Source organism: Falco cherrug, chromosome 3 (assembly GCF_023634085.1).
Source record: "Falco cherrug isolate bFalChe1 chromosome 3, bFalChe1.pri, whole genome shotgun sequence".
Lineage (NCBI taxonomy): Eukaryota > Metazoa > Chordata > Aves > Falconiformes > Falconidae > Falco > Falco cherrug.
In genome coordinates, this window is record NC_073699.1 from 94,780,128 (window position 1) to 94,800,189 (window position 20,062).

The 20,062-nt window shown below is 44.4% G+C and overlaps 1 protein-coding gene across 8 annotated transcripts in view; it reads left to right on the forward strand.

Annotated features, from left to right (window-relative positions):
• RREB1 (ras responsive element binding protein 1) overlaps nucleotides 1-20,062 on the forward strand; it is a 125,905-nt gene that overhangs the window by 78,085 nt on the left and 27,758 nt on the right. For all 8 annotated transcript variants that reach the window (XM_055704321.1, XM_027799273.2, XM_005434890.4 and 5 more), the window contains 2 exons: nucleotides 5,398-5,542; nucleotides 6,687-6,826. In XM_055704321.1, the coding sequence (XP_055560296.1) occupies nucleotides 5,398-5,542; nucleotides 6,687-6,826 (285 nt within the window). The remainder of the gene's footprint in view (nucleotides 1-5,397; nucleotides 5,543-6,686; nucleotides 6,827-20,062) is intronic.

Below are 20,062 nucleotides of genomic sequence, written 5' to 3' on the forward strand. Positions count from 1 at the left end.
TCTAGCCTTGAGCCAGCCAGTCAAAACCTGCCCACATTCTGGGTTTGGCATTGAAACTGTATGCTGCCCTGTTTCAAGACCTCCAGAAAGCTTATATGATCATCATGCAAATCCCCTTGGCATTAAGAAAATACAGCAGCCCTTTTTGGAGATGCAGTAAAGACTGGGATGTGACCAGCAGGAGCTGCATGTCACTTCAGTAGGACACATGCTGTTCCCCCCCCCCCCCCCCCCCCCCCATGAGTAACCTCCCTGTGGCAACGATCCAACACCATCCATGGGGAGAAAAAGGAGTAAGGCACTTGAGTTCTGCATTTGTTTATTATTACAAAAGTGTCTTCTTCAATGTAAAGTAGCAAAGTATTCACTTGCTACTGTTTTGGTGCAATAGTCACCCTTCTGAAATCACACTCTGAGTTACAGTGCGGGGCTGAAAATTTTCTGCCCATTTGTTCTAAAAAATAATTTTAAAAAAATCTAAAAAAAGGAAAGAAGCTGGGGTAATTCTTGGCGGTTTCATCTTAGTCATCCTGTTCACGTGACCATTAGAGGGGAGAGGAAAGTGGTGGCAGAAGAGGGGGGAGCGGAAGGTGATTCTCACGGGAAGGATGGAATGAAAGGCAGTCAAGCACTTGAAAAATGTGATTTTGTCAGGAGGGCTGACTGGCACACAGTCGTAGCACAGTTGGATCCTCTTGGCTCACCTGTGAAATTCCTTGTGTGAGGGGGAGGGAAGAGATTAGGAGGAGAGTTTTTTCACATACAGCTGTGCTGAGAAAGGCAGTGTGTAGCAAGTTACCTGCGCTTTCTTTTTGCATAGCAGTTCTTCAGCATTAAAGAGTTTAGTTCAGAGGTGGATCAGACATTGTTTGGAAGAGACTTAATTTCCTCTTTCCATTTTGGGATTATTCTTTGGAAATTCTTCTGGCTCTGTCTGGTCTCATTTTAGAGTTCCACCACTTTGAGAGGTTAATCAAGGCTAGCTAGCAGTTAGTGCAAGGGAGTCCTCCCTAATATTAAGCTCAAACTTATCTCCTTCTTTTCATTCTGTGTATCATGGTTACATTTTAGTGTTCCACCCACAGTACTGGCCAAGTGTATGTGTACTTGTATGCGTGCTGGGGAGACTTAATAACCACTATATGAAGTGCAGGTTTCAGGGCTCTGTACCTTCCTGAACTTGTCTGCAGTTGTTGTGGTGCTCTGTAGGATGGCTCAGAGCCACAATATTCCATTGATCTAAATTAGAAGAAAAAGCCAAGTTTCATCTGCTGTGGCTCTGGCTCTCTTCTGAACTGCAGTAGTGGTCTCTTCAGAGCTGCTGGCACATGTTACTGTAACTTGCATCTGTGGCTGAGTGTGAGCATTTCTGTGCATGTTCTTATTTTGCCCTTCTTTTTTTGCACTACATTCTCACTTAAAGTGTTGAGCGTTTATCTTTATTTTTTTGGAACTGACGGATGTCATATCATTTTTCTTTATCATTGCAAGATGCTGAAAGCCAGGCTGACTTACAAGCCTGGCTTTCATATTCAAAGTATGCCAGTGTTGTCAGGCCAAAAATGTTGTTATAGTCACAATGGGAAAATAACTTCTAAGCACAGCTTTGTTCCTGTTCTCCTTGTATCTTGGCAGGCTAAACAGTGAGGTCGAGCATTTTCAGCATTACATGTGAGATCTAATCAAGGCAAACTCTTCTAAAGAAGGATAAGGCAACACAAATACTGCCTGCCCCCTGCTCCCCCCCCCCCCGCCAGTTATAGTTAGAATTTTTTTTAAAGTAAGAGAAACCTTGGTGAAGGGAGTGTTTAACTTTAGAAGTAAGGTTGTGGATGTGGATGTGTGGATGTGACTTGGCATCTGTTGCAGTTCAACCCAAGCTGGGTGATAAATGTTTTCTCGAGGCAGAATGACATCCACGTTGCAAAGTAAAAGAGGGAGATGAAGATCGTGTCTATCCTTTGTACTGCTCGACTTTATCTTCCCGCTTATCTTGGGCTGTAGCTCTAGTAATCTTTTTCCTCTCCACCCTTGACATGATGTAGTGAAACTTGCTTAACCTGCCAAAGGAACAAACCTGCTGGCTGTAACGTGGACAGGTTGGGACTCTCCTTGAGAACTCTGGAACCTGCTGCTTTGGTTTCGGATTTTTCTTTTTTCCTTAATGATCGCATGCAGAGAGCTATCACGGCGGCTGTGATATTTGACCTACACAGTAGAAGTCAAAGGTGCAGTTAGGGTGTCTTCCTGTTTATAGCTCAATAGCTCGGGTTGCTTCCTTTCAAATATGCAAAGCTAACACATGAAGGGATTACCACATTCCTTGCTGTGGGTATGGATTCAGCTCTCATTTTTAGGGCATGGCATAACCATGCACATTGCAGGAAGGAGAACTGCAACTGCAGGCAGCCAGTGACTTTGACACCAGATGTAGCAAAGCCCCATCACTGTGGTGCTGCACCCACGTTAGCAAGCCCTGCCTAATTAGCATGTGTTATATTGCAAACACGGCTGGACTGCTTTTGGGACTTGCAGGAGCCAGTGTGTTTGCATGCATTAGGTCATGCCAGGGAGAGGTGCCAGGCTGGATGGGCACTGACCTGGAGGTCTCAGTTTCTCCTGTTGGTACATTGTGGACGTGCAGTCGCACCCCTCTCAGGTAGGAGCAGCTCCATCAAAACAGACAAGAGTTCAACAGGTGGGCAAAGAGCAGGAGGAAAGAACTTAGCCCTAAGGAAGCTGTTTTGCATAGGTAGCTACTAAACAGGAGTTCTGCATACTTGCTACTGGCAGAAAAGAGACTGTAAAAGAAAATAGGAACAAAAAGTCCCACGCTTAATGCGTAGCAGATTTTTTTTGATGTTTGTTTGTTTTCTGGGTGAATATGATTTAGCTTGACTGCTTTTCCTTTCTAGCTATCTGAAAAGTAACTGGCCAAGTAATACTAGCTAAGCATCAACCGAGCTGCCAGAAGGTTAAGCGTGCAGTCTGTGTGTGTGTCTGGGGTGGAGGAACAGACAGGCACATGCAAAAGCCTCTGTCATGCTTTCAAGAGCTCATCAAAACTGGAAAGTAGTTTTTACCAAAAAAGAAAAGGGGGGGGCGGGCAACCAACAAACCACCTTCCAGGTTGTGCTTTGCCAGTGCAATTGAATACTATGTTTTGTTGTTCCCAGTTGCTTTTTGAGTTTTACCTTCAGCTATTGCTGACAGAAACCCTTTGAGGAAGTACCTGGTTTCTTCTCCCTTATCCTTGTGTGCATACAGACAACTGCTCCTCACGCTGTTTATGTCTCACTTGTAGGAAGCTCTAGCTAGCATGAGGAGTTAAATCAGTGCCACAGGGAAAGAAAAAAAACCTAAATAAAACGAGGCAGTACAGTACCTGCAGATGCCTTTCTTGCAGGTTTTGTGAGGCCAGATAGCACCGGATTCATGCAGATAAATCGGTTACCAGTGGTGCCTGTGGTGGCAGTAGCAGAGGGCTGAGGCAGGGCAGTGCACTGCACTCCAAGGCTACGTCAGTGCTCCAGGTTCTCCCCGGGTGCTGTCGAGCCTGGAGAGAGCCAAACCCTCAGACCTTCAGCCTTCCTTCTGCTCAGCCGGGAAAGAGGTGAGACAAATTCAGCAGCATTTCCGTGATACTGTGCCTGACCTGCTGGGCGCATCTGCACACAGGTGCTCTCTCCTGCTTGAACCTCCCACAGTGTGACTGACAGGTGTCACCAGTGTCTTTCCGCCATTTGTGTGACCACTGAGGGTTCCTGGGGGGTCTGGGGAAGGCCATGTTCTTCCTCGTGTGGACCTGGTCCTCTGAGCAGCCCCAGCCTTGCCAAGTGTCGAAAGCAGGCAGTAGCTGAACAGCCATTTTGATCTTGCAGTGGTTCTGGTACGTGTCGTGTTTCTGGCTTGAGGCTGTTCCTGCATAACACCCTCAGAAGCCTGGCTGTAGTTTGAGATGGTAATTTAGATGCCTTTTTTTAAAAAAAAAAAAAAAAAACAAACCCAAAGAAAAGGTTGAGAGTTTGTGAAAGGAAACATTAAAAAAAGCATTGTGTGAGGGGGACAGTCCTTCCAGCAGCTCCAGCCATCTGCCCGTGGGTCAGTTTGGTCCAGTGTGTTATCTTAAAGAATCATGCCCTTGGCATCCAAAACTAAAACGGATTTTATGTCATAACACCCAAGCGGTTATGAGGACATATGAGACTTGTCTAGGTTACAACATTCTCTCATGTTTGAACATGATAGTGCACAGTCAAGTTAAATGACACGGTCCTGAGCCGAGTTGTGGGTGTGACTTCTGAAGGATGTGCCCAAATGCCATTGACATTGTCTCCCTCATGCTGCTTTGAAGTCAGTCCTAGGGACAAAGAGCAACTCTCTCCTGTGCTCCCATTTCTAGCAATTAGAAGCAAAAATTTCTGTTGCATGAAGGAGCAGAAGTTTGATTTTTTTTTTTCTCAAAAGCACTATAAATTTGAAGTAAGGCTAAAGGCCCTACATTAAAAAGGAAATACTACAATTTGAGCTTGTGAGTACTCAAAAAAGAATCACAGGAGCAATACCTTTCATGTGACTGAAGGGAACTAGGTGACGGTGTCTTCCTCGGGTTGCAAATATGGAAAACCAAGAGGCAAGCAGGTCAGGTCTACAGATACTCATGAGATTGCTTCCTGAGCCATTTTGTCCCTCTCCCCTTTTCAGTGTCTTTGTGACAAGGAATAGTTGTTTTCCTGGAGAAGCAGGTTTGTGATCATGCTGTGGCAATACAGTTTTGCAAGCCATACCTGCTGTAGCATAATGGTGTGACCAGGTGTATCTTGACTTCAGTGTTGCAGGTGGAATTCAATATTGGGGTGCACCAGTGTGCTAAGGATGAGAAGGAAACATGTATTTTAGAAGTGTTGCTGTGACATTGGCGTATGCAGATCCATCTGGGGTGTTGTCCAAACTGTAAAAGGAGAACCAGCTGAAGGTGGGGCACTTCTTTTGCACTGAGAGAAGTGGATGCAAAGCTGTGGGCTTTTAGTTACTAGCCCATCACAAGACTGGGAGGCCAGGCATGTAGGTTACGGTGCAGTATTAGGCAGAAGCAGGGCTTCTTGGATGATAAGGGGCAGCCATGGTGCGCATGGTGCTAGATGGTAGCGGGGCAAGTGCCATGCTGTGGGTTGGGGCACGGGGGAGAGCTACTGGGCTCTCTGCTGCAGCCCTGCATGGTCCTGGGTGCCACCAAGGGCCGGTGCTGGATTGTGCCCTAGCTGTTTTTTAAAAGTTCAGTCTGGTTTATGTGATCTCTGCCGGTGTCCTTTAAGAAGTGCTGTTGGTGTTAAAATTTACATGGACTTTCCACCCCGATTTGCCTGCTGACAGTGTCTTCTTCCCCCCCCTGCTCAGGCACATGAAGATTCATGAGAAGGATCCGAACAGCACAGCAAGCACAACTCCCCCGTCGCCGCTGAAGCGCAGGCGATTATCTTCGAAACGGAAGTTTAGTCATGATGTTGAGATGGACAGAGAGGAGAGGACACCTGCAAAAAAGGTTCTTTATGGAGCATAAAGCAAAAGACATTCCTCGCTACCTCCTAATATGTCAGCTGTTGAGTTCATGCAGTTAGAACAGAAATACTAAAATCTGGTCTTTTTACAGCCCTGTATATATTTTAAGATGCCGTGCTTGTCCTGTGTAGCCAGCACTGTTGTCTGAGATTTAAAAAGAATGTCTAATTTCAGAGATTGAAAGAATTAAATTGTCTCAATTCTTTATTGTTCAGATTTTTGGGTTTACTTATGATTTATATGAGATAATTGATGTTGGATGACAAGAGGATGAACTTTTTTTTTTTACCTCCTATTTAATTCATAGTAGTCTTGCAGGATAGTGATTTGAACTTGCAAAAAAGCAGTGTTTGCTTCAAAAGCAGTGACAGCTTAGGTCTGGTTTTGTCTTGACCCAAAGGGGGAAAAAAAAATCTGCAGTACATTTCCCTTTCACAGTAGCACAATTTTGCATTATTGGAGTTGCAAGAGCAACAAGAAAATATTTATTTGAAGGCTAGACATTTCCATTAGGGTTTTTTTTATGAAATATTTTAGTGCATTTCAATCATTTGTACAAAATGTGTCGTGGCTGCCAAAATTAATTCGACCCTTTCCACTTGCTATCTCTAAATGGCAAGCTAGTAGCAGTTCCATTTAGCACAGTATCCCTTGTTGTGTGCATGCTTTTCTCCCTGTAATCAGAGGAGGGCTATAGAAAACATGCAGAAGTTCGCTGCTTTTCCCTGGACCACTTGAGTTAGCAGTTGGCAGTATCTCAGCAGCATAAATAATTTAAGCTGACAGCTCGCCTGGCTTTCTGAAGGGGGAGGAATGCTAGTTCAGTGTTATATAAACATATGGGTTTATAAGTTGTTCAAATTGCAGTTTCTCATTTATCCGTGACTTAGCTGCACACTTTATCTTCTCCTGAGCCTCCTCTTTGGTTGTGCATGTCCTCACACACACACAGAGGCCCGGTCGCTTACCCTCTCTCTGTTGCCGAAATGAGTAATTTCTGGTTGCCTGCAGCAAAGTTATGGATGAAGCCCGCTACTTCATTTTTAGGAGGAAGACTTTGAATGGATTGCATGTTTGGTTTATGGCTTGAAATTTGGTCTAGTGAGGTTTTTTCCCTCTCTCTGAAGGTTGTCGAGGATGGTCACTCCGGTGAAGGGGATAAGAAGGCTGAGGAGGAAGTTTATCATTGTCCAGTGTGTTGCAAAGCTTTTTTTTGCAAGTATGGGCTGGAGTCCCACATGGACACACATCCAGATAATTCGCTGAGGTAAGAAATAGTCCCGAGAGTGTTTCTGGTCACCAGATGGCCTAAGGGAGCTGGCTTGGGAAGGGGCAGGAGCCTTTCAGCCCCCTGCACGGTGAGCTGCCCCTCCTTGTGATTTTGAACAGGTTTTTAAATGTTTCTGCTTCATCTTGTGTTACCAGGGTGCTGTAGGGCTTAATTTTGTTATTTTTTGAAAATACAGGAAATCTTGCCAGTTAATGGCTGGGAATGTTTTTAGAAGAAATTAAGGCATCCCTGCCTCCCCTCTGAACCCATTGCTGTTGTTAAATAAAATTGTAAAATGCCAACACTGCAACACTTTAACAAGTTAAACAAAAGATGCTTAAAACTTGAAGCAAAACTTAATAAAAGTATTCAGGTACCAACCTCTGGGATTATTCTGACTGGGGAAAAGGCAGCAGCTGGATAGAAAGTCTTTGTTGGCTGTCATGAGAGTGAGTGAAGATAGATGAGTTTCTGGTTCCAGACTTGGAATAAAACATGTTATGTTTTTTCTGCGTGTTAAGGTTGGGGAATGATGAAGATTTTGGCTTAAATCAGCTTCTCTTAACAAGGAAAAATTAGTTATAAATTGTTTGGGAAGGTGCTTGGGTGTTTTGTTTTGATTCATGTAATTGCCCCTGGGACTACTGGTATTTTATTCCCTGGTTTTTTTTACCATAAAAAAACCATAGAACCAGATACATGAAGATATAAAAGAGCTATTCCAAGTCTAGTTTATACATGTAGAAAGGCTGCTATTTTAGAAAAGGAGATTGTCCATTTGCAGATGTGTGTCAGTGTTTTAAGCTTATTGTGGGACATTGGACTCTAATGAACTTTTTGCAGGGGTGCAGAATTCAGCATCTTTAAGTGTCAACACTCTCTCCTGAATATAGTTTCTTAATAGAATGGCATGGAGCAGAGCCACCCCATTCTATTAAACATGATTAATTTTATTAAATTTTCCAAATTTTTTAATTAAAAAACTTTGGTAAATAGGTGTAAAACTATTCTAAAAGGCGTTCTAAGTGCTGTAATTACTGGGGAAACGAGTTGGAAAGGTCTTTCTTAAACTTGGTCCAGCAAATAGTAGTTAATTAAATGGAGTTTGCAGTTTCTGAAGTAGATGAAGTAAATTTTTATTGTAGAGCAAAATTGAAACAGTTGTTCTCTGGTAAGAGCTCTGCAACCCCCACAAAAGGGAGTCTGAGGTAATTTTGCCATACACTTTATATGCTTTAGAGAAAGCAGCTGTCATACTAGGCTTATCCTGGCATTAGCCTCATTTTCAAGCTTCTGTGAAGATATGACCTCTTTGCAAAGTTATATGCCATGGACCTGAGTGGAGAGCTGGATTCTCTTGCTGTGAGTGATGTATAAAAGATAACAGAATAGGTAACTCTTCTAGCTTGGCAGCTTTGCAGTCTGCTCCAGAAAGACACAGTGGCTGTGCAAACATGCTATTCCTCTTGCGACTCTTTCTCTAGGATTAGGAGACTTGCTTTTGGATAATATTCCTCTGAAATGGATTTTGCTACCCTTGATGATGTTGAGCAACAAAGACTAAAATGTGTCCCTAAATCAAAGCCACAATTGTCAGGTTCTGTGGGCATGAGTTAAGGGTGGTGCTGGGATGTTGGTCTTCATGGACTAGTCTAGAAGATGGTAAGGGGGTTTTGTCAAATGCTTTAGTAATTTAAGACAGTGGAGATAGGACAGAACAAGGAAGGTGTGGTTCTCCCTGGTCAGCTAACATATTCAAATGCAACTTGCCCTGCCTATCTGGTTTAAAACACACCTTTTGTCCTGGTCTAGACAATCAAATGACACTGTCTCTGCTTGGCCCAATCTAACAGAAAATCCTCTGGGAAGCAGAGCAGGCTGGGCTGCAGTTGAGGTAGACTCTCTCATCCCAAAGGAAATAGGTTAAAATCCTTGGCAGGCAGGGGCTGTAATCCCCTGGTTCCCAGGGTTCTGCAAGACTGTTCATAGGATTCAACAAGATACACTGAATGTGGCACGACATTCTCAGCTCTGAGTTCGTGTGGCTAAAGTGATTCCTCTTGGTGAGTCTTAAGGGTGATTTGAGTGAAAGAGGTGAAGAAAAGGCAGTATTATGCTAGAGTATCAGAGCAGGAGGTACGTGTGTATGGGTGTGCTCGCAGTGGGGTAGTAAACTACAAAATGTTAGAAGGACTCATCAAATCTTGGTGTTTCCTTATTGTAAAGACGAGGAGGAAGAACTCTCCTTGAAGTTCAAACAAGCAAAAAAGCGTAGCAGCTGTGTTTTGAGTGAAGGGTAGGGAGCAGAACACCCTCAGTCTCTTCTTATTGCCAGTATTGTAGAAGCAGAGTCACTTGATCGGGAATTCTGTAAGGCAGGTACCAGATGCGCATCTGAGCCAGATGCTCCGGGTCTGGCAGTCAGTTTGAAGCTATCTAGGTAGCCCAGCACAGACTGTTTCGTCGTGACCAAAAATAAGTGATGCTCAATCTGCCTAGCTGTGCCTTTCTTTGTAAACCACAGGGCAAACATCTGACTCCCTTTTGCTCCACCAGTAGTTGGCATAAAAACATTTGTAGCCATCGGCTCTGGAGCAGCACACCAGTGTGCATTGCCTTGATGGTGGTACCAACATCCTTTCAGGAATGCATCCCTTGCAGTAGCAAAGTGCCCGGGTGGGCAGGAGCTTCTGCCTGGCTTCCTTGTGGTCCTTTAATCCTGCCATTGTAGTGCTGTTGTGTAAATACAGCCTGTTGCCCCCAGAGCTGTCTGAGTCTGTCTGTTCTGGCCCCCCTCTGCTAAGCAGCAGAAAAGGTAAGGCTGTCTGGCAGCCCCCGGATCAGCAAGTGAGCAGCTAATTTACAGGGTGGGCCATTACCCTTCCAGATACTGTCAAATGAACAACTTTAAATCACAGGGTTAGCTGTTCAAAGTCAGCTGAAAAGACACCCCGCATTGTCTTCCCCAGTACTGCTTTTTCATGTAAAGCCTCAAGCGGGGAGCACCTCTTTGTTTACTTGCAGCAGAATAAACAATACTTAATCCACTGATTGTGTGAGAGGGGCTCCCGCGTGGGAGAGTATCTCTTGATTATGTAAAATTCTAAATCGTGCATCTTTGTCTCCTAATTACGGTAAGAACTGCCCTGCTCTTGGGAGCAATAATAGGGCCCTTTGTCCAGCTGACAATGGGCTGTGGTACTGCATCTCCTTCATTGCATTACCCCCCCTGGTCAGTCTCTGTCCCTTTGAAGCCCTGGGACCTGCACCCTAATTAGTGACATGAGCTGGTCCCAGCGAGGTTCCTGCAGTCCCCATTAGCTGTGGGAGGTGGCCCAGGGGTGCTTTCGGCCCCCCTTTTCCCTCTACCTGGATTATTTAAGGAAGATGTCTGTTCCCCTGCAGCTGGGGCCTCGGGACACCATCTATTTTGGTGAGTTTGTATCTTAAGTGTTGATATAATTAGCAGAGCAGTGAAACACTGTGCAGCCAATAGGGAAAACGAGAAACCTCGGGGAGCGGGGTAACTTCTCTGGAAGCTTTTGTGGCAGAGGGTTGCTGTCAAACATGGTAATGTGCTTGTAAAGGTCGGCTGACAGACAGCTCTGAGCAACATCAGCAGCGCAAGCAAAAGAGACGTGAGGATTTCCTGGGGAGAAAGCTCTCCAGGCGCTATGTGAGGTTTCTCCTCTTCCTTTGGCAAGTACAATGGAAGAGGCTTAAAGTAAAACGTGTGGCTTTTAAAAAAGAGTATGCACTATAAAATTCCTCTGTTGGGTTTCATTGTAACCAGAGCATACCCTTTATATTTCTTCTCCAGGAGGCTTCTTTTACAGTATTCTGTACCAACAGCTAAAGGGTTTTTAATTTTTCCTTCCCCACAGCAGCAAGGAGACATTTACATTTATGCTGCCTCTCACGCGTGTATCTTCCTGAGGAGGGAGGTGGTGGTAGGTTGCAGTTACCTCCTTTCTTAGAGACTTGTTTCAACATCAGTTCTGAGCAAGGATGGTTGTGCAGTTTGACAGTGGTAAAAGCCTGGATCTTAATGACTGTTACGAGGACTTTCTGATCGTATTTCGTTCAGTGTGGCATTGCCTTCAGTTACGGGATTTGTTTCTGCTGACTCTTTGTGTGAGACAAGAAATGAATAGACGTTGCAGAGTGTGAAAGACACTGTCTGCCTCAGTCACTGAGCTGACCAGGTGACCAGAACCAGTAGATGCCTGTTGCTGTGAATGGATTCAGGGTAGGTTATGTTTTTTGACCTTTTACGGAGCATGTCCAAACAGTGATATAATATATTAAGCTTTGTAACTTGCCAAATCTCGGGCATATTTTCACAAGGACAGCAAAAGCAGTTCTCTTGTCCCAGGGTAATGTGCTTTTGTAGAACTTCCAAACAAAGAAAACCAAAAGCCATTCACAGTCCACCTTGTTCTTCAAGACAGCCTAGCCAAATTTTGTAGAAACTTGTGAAGTCAAATTGGCTAGAGGTTGAATACCACCATGGAAAGCTGTTGTTTTGAATAGTTAGATCGGTAGCTGGCATAGCAACAGAGGAGCTCAGGTCCTGGGATGTAGTGTCAGGACACCCTGACCGTTGGTGTCTGTTGTCAGCTGCCTCCACTTTTGCCAGGGTAACCACTGTGAGCTCTTGTTTCTGAAAACACCCCAGGTGGAAAATGCTGTCATTGTGTCTTGGTGTTACCTGGCTTCACTCAGAAGGAGTGGACAACTTAAATGGTCTCCTGGACTCTGTGGGTAAACAGTTTGACAAGATACCACATGCAGCTGACGATGCAGTCGGGCTGGTCACAAGGTTTCCCCCTCTGTGAGCACATCCCCATTCTTCAGTGCATGGTGTCAGGTGGTGGGATGCTACAAGGCACCTGGACCTACATCCTAGTCTTAAATAAGTTTAGCCAGTGCACATGAGCAGCTCCATTTAAGTCAAGACAAAAGGAAGTGGGTTTGGAGTCAAAATTATTCCAGCTCCTTAGAATATTATATATTTATTGCCCAGTTACAGTTCTTCAGGGCAGTTCTGCACATTGACTTTGGGAAGATAAAATAGCCAAGAAAATAAATAATCTAAATTTAAAGGTTACAGAGGTAGTTTCAATCATTAGCACCAGTAGAAAAGACACTGGTACTAACAAGACTGAGTTGTGTATAGAGCAGCAATGTGACTGAGTAGAAGTACCTTGTGCAGGATGTAAAAGAGGAAAAAAACCACCAGATAAAGCCCGTTAAGTGTCATTCCTGTTTTTGCCAATGCCTACTTAAGCAACTTTAGGAATTCACTTTATATCTTTTCTCTCTTTACATAGCAGGGAATAATCTTTCTGACTTCATTTTTGTGAGGCATGTTGCTTTCTATACATGGTCAGCCTTTTGTGAGAAGAGGGAGTTAGTGACATTACAGATTCCTAGTAGTTGACACTACTGTTACTGAAGGCAACTTGAAGCGTGAATGACAAGTAGTTTTCATGGTGAAATTTCATACTACTTTTCCATCTCTGTCATGACTGTTGGTGTGCACATGGATAAGCCTCATTCCTTGTTAGCACTACAAGATATGAAATGTTGTGCACTTCTAATGCAGCTGGATAATTCTGAGGTTGTTTAGATTTTTGAGTACCAAGAGAGGGATGGAAAGCACTCCAGCATAGACATGTTCATGGACCTCCTTGACCTTGGGGTTTGGCACACTATGGCTGCAGTAGTTCCCTTTGTAATCATTGTTTGAGATTGTACCAGCACGGGTAGTTTTGGTAAGAACTGCTGCTAGAGGTACTAACAGAGTCAATGCTGCAAGGCTTGTTACAGCCAAGGATGGAGGTGCGCAAGGGTCAGTTGTGTGGCATTGCTGATTTTGGCTGACTCTCTTGCTCTGCTCTTCTCTGCTCTGCTCTGTGAGCTGCTTCTTTGGTGTCTTGCTGATAGGAACTAGGGACCAAATCCTGATCTCTGTTGGCAGCATTTTCAGTGCAGGAGCAATTCTGCGAGCCAGCTGGTGGCAATGAAATCCAGCTCTCGTAAATGCTAGGACCAAAAATATGCTGTGGTACAATTCAGCTCAATGTTGATAAAGCAGAGGAGAGGGTATGCAAGCAAGCTGGGGAATGCGTCCTTTTACTGAGCAAATGGAGAAGTAAAATCAGCGAGTTAAGCATCTGTATGCTGGCTTGCAAAAGCAGACCAGAACTGCATTTTAAGTGCTTTCTGAAGTTTCTGTTCAGAAAAGGGAGATGGGAACCATCAGAAGAGCAGTGCGAGTCCAATGCTGGCCTAGAAGTGGTCAGCTCACATCAGGGAGCTCATTGTGCGAGGAGACTGGGAATCAAGAGCAGCTGAGTACAAATATCAGATAGTGAATGGACACGGGGAGTGACGCTCTCATGTGAAACTGTGTGGTTTGTCACATGGCATTGAATATCTTAGCTCGGTTGCAAGAATAGAAAGTGGGTAAAATGCAAAGCTGATGGTAGAGGAAAGCTGCTCGTAAAAGGGAATACAGGAGGGAAGGAGAGCTGAGCCAAAATAGGTTATTAGCATGCCTGCCTGATCCCGATGGCCAGGGTTTGTTTATACACAGGCTGTCTCAAAGCACTGGCTGCTTATTGTGTTAGCAGTCACGTCTGCGTGCTGAGCATAGCTTACCTGCGAATGTAGATAAGGGCAAGGGTGTTCAGTCCAGATTCGGCTGCGCCTATTGTGAGCCCTGTTGTCATCAGTGGATGGTTACAGGATAGAGAGGCGGCTGTAGATGTGTTTCTTCTTACCTTACTTGTGAAAAGCAGTGTTGCTTTTTAAACATGGTAACACATAGATATCTATTTTTTTTAACTCTTGCCATTAATGTTAAAACTGCGCAAGTACTTGGCTTCCATTTTTGTAAGATGTGTTAAAAGGCAGGAAGAACTTTGCTTTTCTTACCCTGAAAGAATACCAGGAGGTCCGCTGGAGTTTGTGTGCACAAATAATGACTTTTGTTCTGGATGCTGTACAGCTTCCAGTTTTGGTAGCTGCAGAGAACTGTATTGGTCATGCTTTTTTCCCCTCTCAGGTATGCTTGCTCTAATTTTTAAACCCTTCATTGCTACTTATGTTGATCTTCAGCTCTTGCACCATGATTCTCTCTAGCCAATTTCTTGACGCTTCCGGTTTTTAAAACTTTGACCTTTATTGAGTAAAATGGTCATTCTGAGAAAATGAACGACTTTTGTGCAAATGTCTGCAGGCCATCTCGCATTTTCCCTTTATTTGTTTTTAATTGCATGTTAATTCTGTTGAAGTGAATGGTAGAGTAGGCTACTGTTCCAGCAGGGCAGAGGTATTTAAATTTGGCACTGTTGAAGTGTTTCGGGTACGTGCAATTTATTACAGAGTTGGGAAGAAATGAAATCTTTTTTCCTGATTTTTCTTTGCTCACACACAAAGGAAGTTAAAAGATGGCACAGGATGGCTCGTTAAACCTTAAAGGGGTTAAATTCACTTGAGTTACTCTGGCTGCAAGAGTCACAGTAGTCTGGTACAGACACTGGCTCTGCAGCATGCCGACAAGTTTCTGAAGCACGACATCACCCTGGTTTATATCAGATCTGCCCTGGCTCCCACACGATACTTTTCTCGCCTGGACCACAGCGCAGCTGTAGGAATGCACATAGCATTGTGCATCCCTCTATTAATAGAAGGGCTGGTGCAGTGGTCTCAGCCTTTGCTGCACCCAAGGGTGGCTTCTTTGAGGGAACGGAGGATTAAAGGGAGCAACGGGACATGTTGGTAGCAGAGTCGGGACAGCTGGTGGGGAGGTGGGGGGGAGGAAAAGTTTAAAGTCCTGCCTTTGCTGAGGAGGTGAAGCAGCGTGCACTGAACTTCTGGTGAGCGGTGTCTGTCCCTCTACGCACTGGGAAAGGGGAGGGGAGCCTCCCCAGCCTGTCACGCCTGGCAGGGAGCTGGTTCCCGGTGCTACTGTGCGCTCGTGGTTTTGCGCTGACCCATAGCGTTGGACAAGGTGGTTATGGGAGAGCAGCAGGTCCTTCGGGGTCAGACACGCTGTGATGCTGTGCGGGAAGGAGGCAGGAACGGTCATCACAGGACAGTGGGAGGACCCACAGGGATCCCCGGGGGAAGGCAGGAGCAGCGTTCACAGCACTGCTGCTTTTCCATCACTCATCTGCAGCAAGTGGGAGAGATTAGTGCAGCTGTTGGATGTTATTTCCCAGGGCCCTGGGTGTGGAGGCCAGGAAGGGGTTTTCATCCAAAAGGAGATGAGTATTTGGACCTGGGTGGGGTTGCACAGGAGCAGAAACCGACTTGTTCTCTCTCATCTCCCTCCCTTTGCCTTGCCCCAAAAGAAGTGAGAGAAGCAAAGGAATGCTTTCCTGAAGGGGAATACATCTGTAACTTGCTAGTTTTTCTTTCACAGGTGGTGAAAGCCCTTATATTTAAAACCCTCCTTTCTCCGTCTCCCCTTCCTTGCCATCCTCCTCAGCAGTGCACAGGGCTGGTGCAGAGGCTGGGAGCCTGCTCCTGTCCCTGGTGCAGGCATGAGTCAACAGCAGGGAATCGCCCATCTTTCTGTTCTGCCTAGTTGTATTATTTTTAGGTCAGCATAGGATTTTCTTTGCTCATAAAGAGAGCTGCGTTGATTCTGCAAATAATGTGAGACAGAAAGGAAAATAACAACAACAAAGGCAGAACTTTTATGCACGGTATGTATTAGAGATTTCAGTGGGAGGATAGTAACATAACTGTGTATTAATGACATCTGTCTCAGGATATGTTTCATTCTTGTTTTGTTTTCTTTGCTTCTTATTTGTGGCAGTTGCTAAAGAGTACAAGACAGGAAAGGAACAAAATTATACCAACCTTCACCTAGAAATTAACACTTTTTATTTGTTGACATCCACAACATGGGCAGCATAGTGTTAGTGAGCTGCGTGGATGAAAATTTAAGGTTTTGGTCTACCCTTGTGTGTTTTCAGAATTACAAGTAGAAGAATGCTAAATGTTCATTTCCCTTTGCGGGTCTCAGGTAATGCAGAGCATAACATAGTGTTTGTTTAACTTCTTGGTAACAGAACGATGGGTGTAAATATTTGGCATTTGCATCTTTACTGAAATACAAAATGTAGAAGGATTGAATGTTAGCATTACTGTTAATCAAGATCAAGACTGATTAATTTTGTTTAAAATTTGGCTCTGCATTTCCTTTCCTTTTCTTAAAGAAAAAAAACCCTATTTCCAATGCTGACAGATCGGAATTGTCTCAGAGAAGAGTGTAATGCAAGGCAACAGGCATTGCTTACATAAACTTTTTGTGCATAGGTGCAGCTTGTCATAAATGCAGCAAATCCTGGCTTGCTTCTTGAACAAGCTGCACAAAGTGAATACTAACTTATTTTAGTAGAAAGCTTTTTAATGGTGTGTTTTTACACAGACACCTTATCTGTATTTAAAAAAAAAAAAAAAAAAGGGGTGCACTGGTATAGTAATAATTAAACAGTCTTGCCTGGTGTGATCCATGGCCTGAGCACCAAGGTCAGCCTGGTCATTACAGTGTCATCGCACAGTCATATTTTGGTTCTGCTTTTACATTTTAGCAGTTCTGTTTTCTCACCTGCTTGCTTTGTACACCTCTGCCAGTGAGCCAGAGCCCTAGTATTACATTTGCATTGCACAGGTGTGAATGACTTCAAAACATAAAGAATTGAGAATGAAGCTCATTTTAAAGTGGTCTTAGCTGCTAAAAGCATGTTTTTCCTTTTTACTTATAGTTGAATCTCTGTGCTTGGAACTGAACAGCTTTCTTCTCTCTGCTTTGTAATCACATTTATAGAAAAATGGAAAACTCTGGCCAAGACTAGCAATCACATGGTAACACAGCAACTTTTATTAGCTACATCTGGAAACTTACCTTGCAAGTAGAGTGCTTTTATCTCCACTCAGGTGTTGAGCCATTGCTCTGTCTGCTCTGCTAACAACCTCAGAACCTGTTCCCATCTCTGTTCTCTGCAGCCATACCCATCCATGTTTGACTTGGCACTACACTTGAGCAGACTTGTGAAACTGTAAGGAGAGGGTTTTTTTTTTTGTGTTTTGGGTTTTTTTTTGTTTTTTGCTGTTGTTGTTTTAAAGTTCATCATGAACAAAGTATTACCATATGTTTGGGATGCTTTATTTGATATGCCAGACTTTTAAGACTTTCCACAGTTACTTATCTTCTTTTTTTAAAAAAAGTCATTTAAGCAAGAGGAAAAGGTGTTCATATCACCTGGGTTTCCTTTCTCTTTTCCTTCTTAGACTGTGGGTTTAGATTTTAAAATACTGTGGGCATTGACACTACCTAAAGATGGAAAATTGTACTGATGACAAAACAGAAATTAATGGTTAGACGTCATTAAAAAAACCTAATGCTTCAAGTTACTGCATTGTTAGGCATGGCAGCTTACTCCATCTTAAATTAACACAAGCCTTAGTCAATGCAACATGATGCTTGCCTTAACTAGTCAGGTTTTGAAGCTTAGTAGCTGTAAGTTTTTCTTGGAGGTGGTACGTGTCCATATCTGCATCTGCATTGCTAATTGACTTCAAAGCTCAAGTCATGTCATTTGGGAGAAACTCAGACTCCTTTCTACTTGAGGTGAGGGGGAGGGAACTCAGCAAAAACACACACACGTGAAAAACATTGTGCATACACTTGGGCAAACAGGCTGTGTATTTTAAATGGCTTGCATCCGTAGTGAAGTCTGACAAGCCCAAGTGAGGTCTACAGAGCCCAAGAGACCTGAGCCGGTGGCATGCTGGCACCCCTCAGCATCGTGAGCAGCTTTACAATGACCTCCCTTGTCCTTGGTGAGCACCATGAGCACCAAGTGCCAGCAGTCACTGGAGCCTGCTGGGCTGCCTGCTCGCCCGGGCAGCCTGCCCTGGAGGGGCTGCTCCACACATCTCTTAGGGAGGGCTTTTCTAGGGCTGTTTTTATTTCAGCTCTCCAAGCTGCAGCTGCCTGTGCAGGTGTGCCTGGACCACGGAGGGAGGGAGGGAGGGCATCCCCGGGTCCCTCCTGTGATCCAGCTCCCATGTGGTCCTGTAAACTGTGATGCGAGGGGAAGGTGCAGAACCAGGGTTCTGTGCATGTATATTCCCTGAAGTGCTTTAATCTTGACATAACAGGCATGGTTTATCTGGATGTTTCTTTTTTCAGCCAGATGCTTCTTTTTGACCAAATGGAAAAAGAGCTTAATTCTTTTCCCAGCTTCTCTTTTTGCTTGCTACTTCTTTACTCACAGAAAGGAAAATAGAAGATTAAGGAGGAATTTAAAATACAGAGAGGTGTTTAATTCTGTGCATTGTAAAAGAGAGAAAGTATATATTCCTTTTCCAAGATACATTACTTTTGTTTTGGGGGAGGGGAGGCAGTTCTCTTTGCTTGGAAAACACAATTTTTGAATTGCAAATTTTTACTGTCCTGAGGCGTAGTAGTTGATACAGGTGTACTGCAAAGGACTTCTCACACAGGTCTCTGCTCGGAAAGATTTACTCTCAAGTGCAGCTTTTGATGGGAGCCCTAAATAAACCAGTCCTTAAAATCAGTGTGTCACACAGCCCATCGGTGTGAGGAGGTGGAGGTGAGTGAGGCCTGGCTGCTTGCTCAGGAGCGCTGCCTCCTGCTCAGCCCAAATCCTGGGGGTACCGTGGCAGGTGCCAGCTCTCCCAGTACCTCTGTGGTCCAACCGATGGTATAGCTGTGCCTGCCCCATCACACACAAAGGGATACAGCCGCTGCATTGGGTTGCTGGTCCAGGAGAGGCCAGGCACATCAGGAACCCCAGCGCTACCTCAAAGACACCCTGAAGTGGGGGTCTGTGTCCCTCTGCAGAACAGCTGGCCCCACAGCCCGCCAGCAGTGCTCCTGGTGGTGCTGGAGCATTGCTTGCAAGCCCTTGTTGTCTGTATGCTGACGTACCAGGGGGAGTGTGCCAGAAGTGCTGCTTGCTTTCACATGAGGCGTTCTCGTCGCCTCTAAAAAAGAATTTGTTTCAGTAGCCTGCAAGTTCTTCAGGTGACTGCTCTAACCCTTTTAATGCCTTCCTTCCCCCAGTGGCTTTCGTGGGTTTGTGTTTTTGTTGTCACTGAAGATGAAAGCTTTGCCTCCTGGAATAGGTGATGCCAAGTGAGCTGGAGGAGAGCCGTAGATCCTGATGCTGGAGGAGTGCTGTGTGTTGGCATTCCACTCCCCCACCCCCCTAACCAGAGACTGTAACAGACCTCTTTAAGGAAACGTTTGCTTTGTAAATGACATTGGTTCCTTATTTAATGGAATGCAGGGACTATGGTAGCAATAATTATAAAGGTAGGATGCAAGGAATTGACAGGGAGAGAAAACAGATTAAACCTCCAGCACATAATGTTTATGTCCCCAGCCTTCTGGGTACCATGATAACAAAGGCCATGTTACATATACTTCACACTTGCTTCTTTCACCACTCAGAGACTATGAGTCCAGTTGCTTTGTGGGTGACTTGGTTATCTCTTCATTTTCAGGGAATAAAAAAGGTCTGTGGAAGTTTATGTAGTGATAAAAAGAACAACAATGGGAGTTTGTTAGGGACAGGACAGGGAGGGGGTGGTTTCAGGATTTTGTCAGAAGTAATTTCTAATTGCAGGATGTTTTTTTAATGAGTAGGCACATGTCCTTTTCCTTGATGTGGAGAGCGAAGACAGTATGGGGAGAACTAAAGCAAAGGGAGGCGTGAAAAACTCCTAGTGCATATAATAATCTCACTGACAAAATCTGACTGCTTCACATTCACTGGTGTTTGCTTCTGTGAGACCCATGGCTTTGGGTGCGAGCTGGAGCTGTAACCACAAGGAACCATGTGGAGTGAAACTGCGTCGCTTTTTGAATGCAGAGTGGACACGACCTGTCATGCTGCAGAGCTCTCAAATCCCAGATATTTAAAAGGCGGTAGGCTTGTTTGTTGACATGTTGGCCAAATGTTGCTGCATAGTCCTTACTGCCTGCAGCATAGCTGCATTTCCAGTACCTTTGATTGTTTAACGCAAGTCTACTTTTTGTGAGAAAGTTTTGTTTAGCTGAATTTAGGATTTGAGAACTTAAGAAAAACAAGAAATCTTACCAATAAAGTGTGGGTAGGAAAAGGAATTGCTTCTGCATTTTTCTTTGGGGCACATTGTCTTGAATGGGGTGTATGAGTGTCA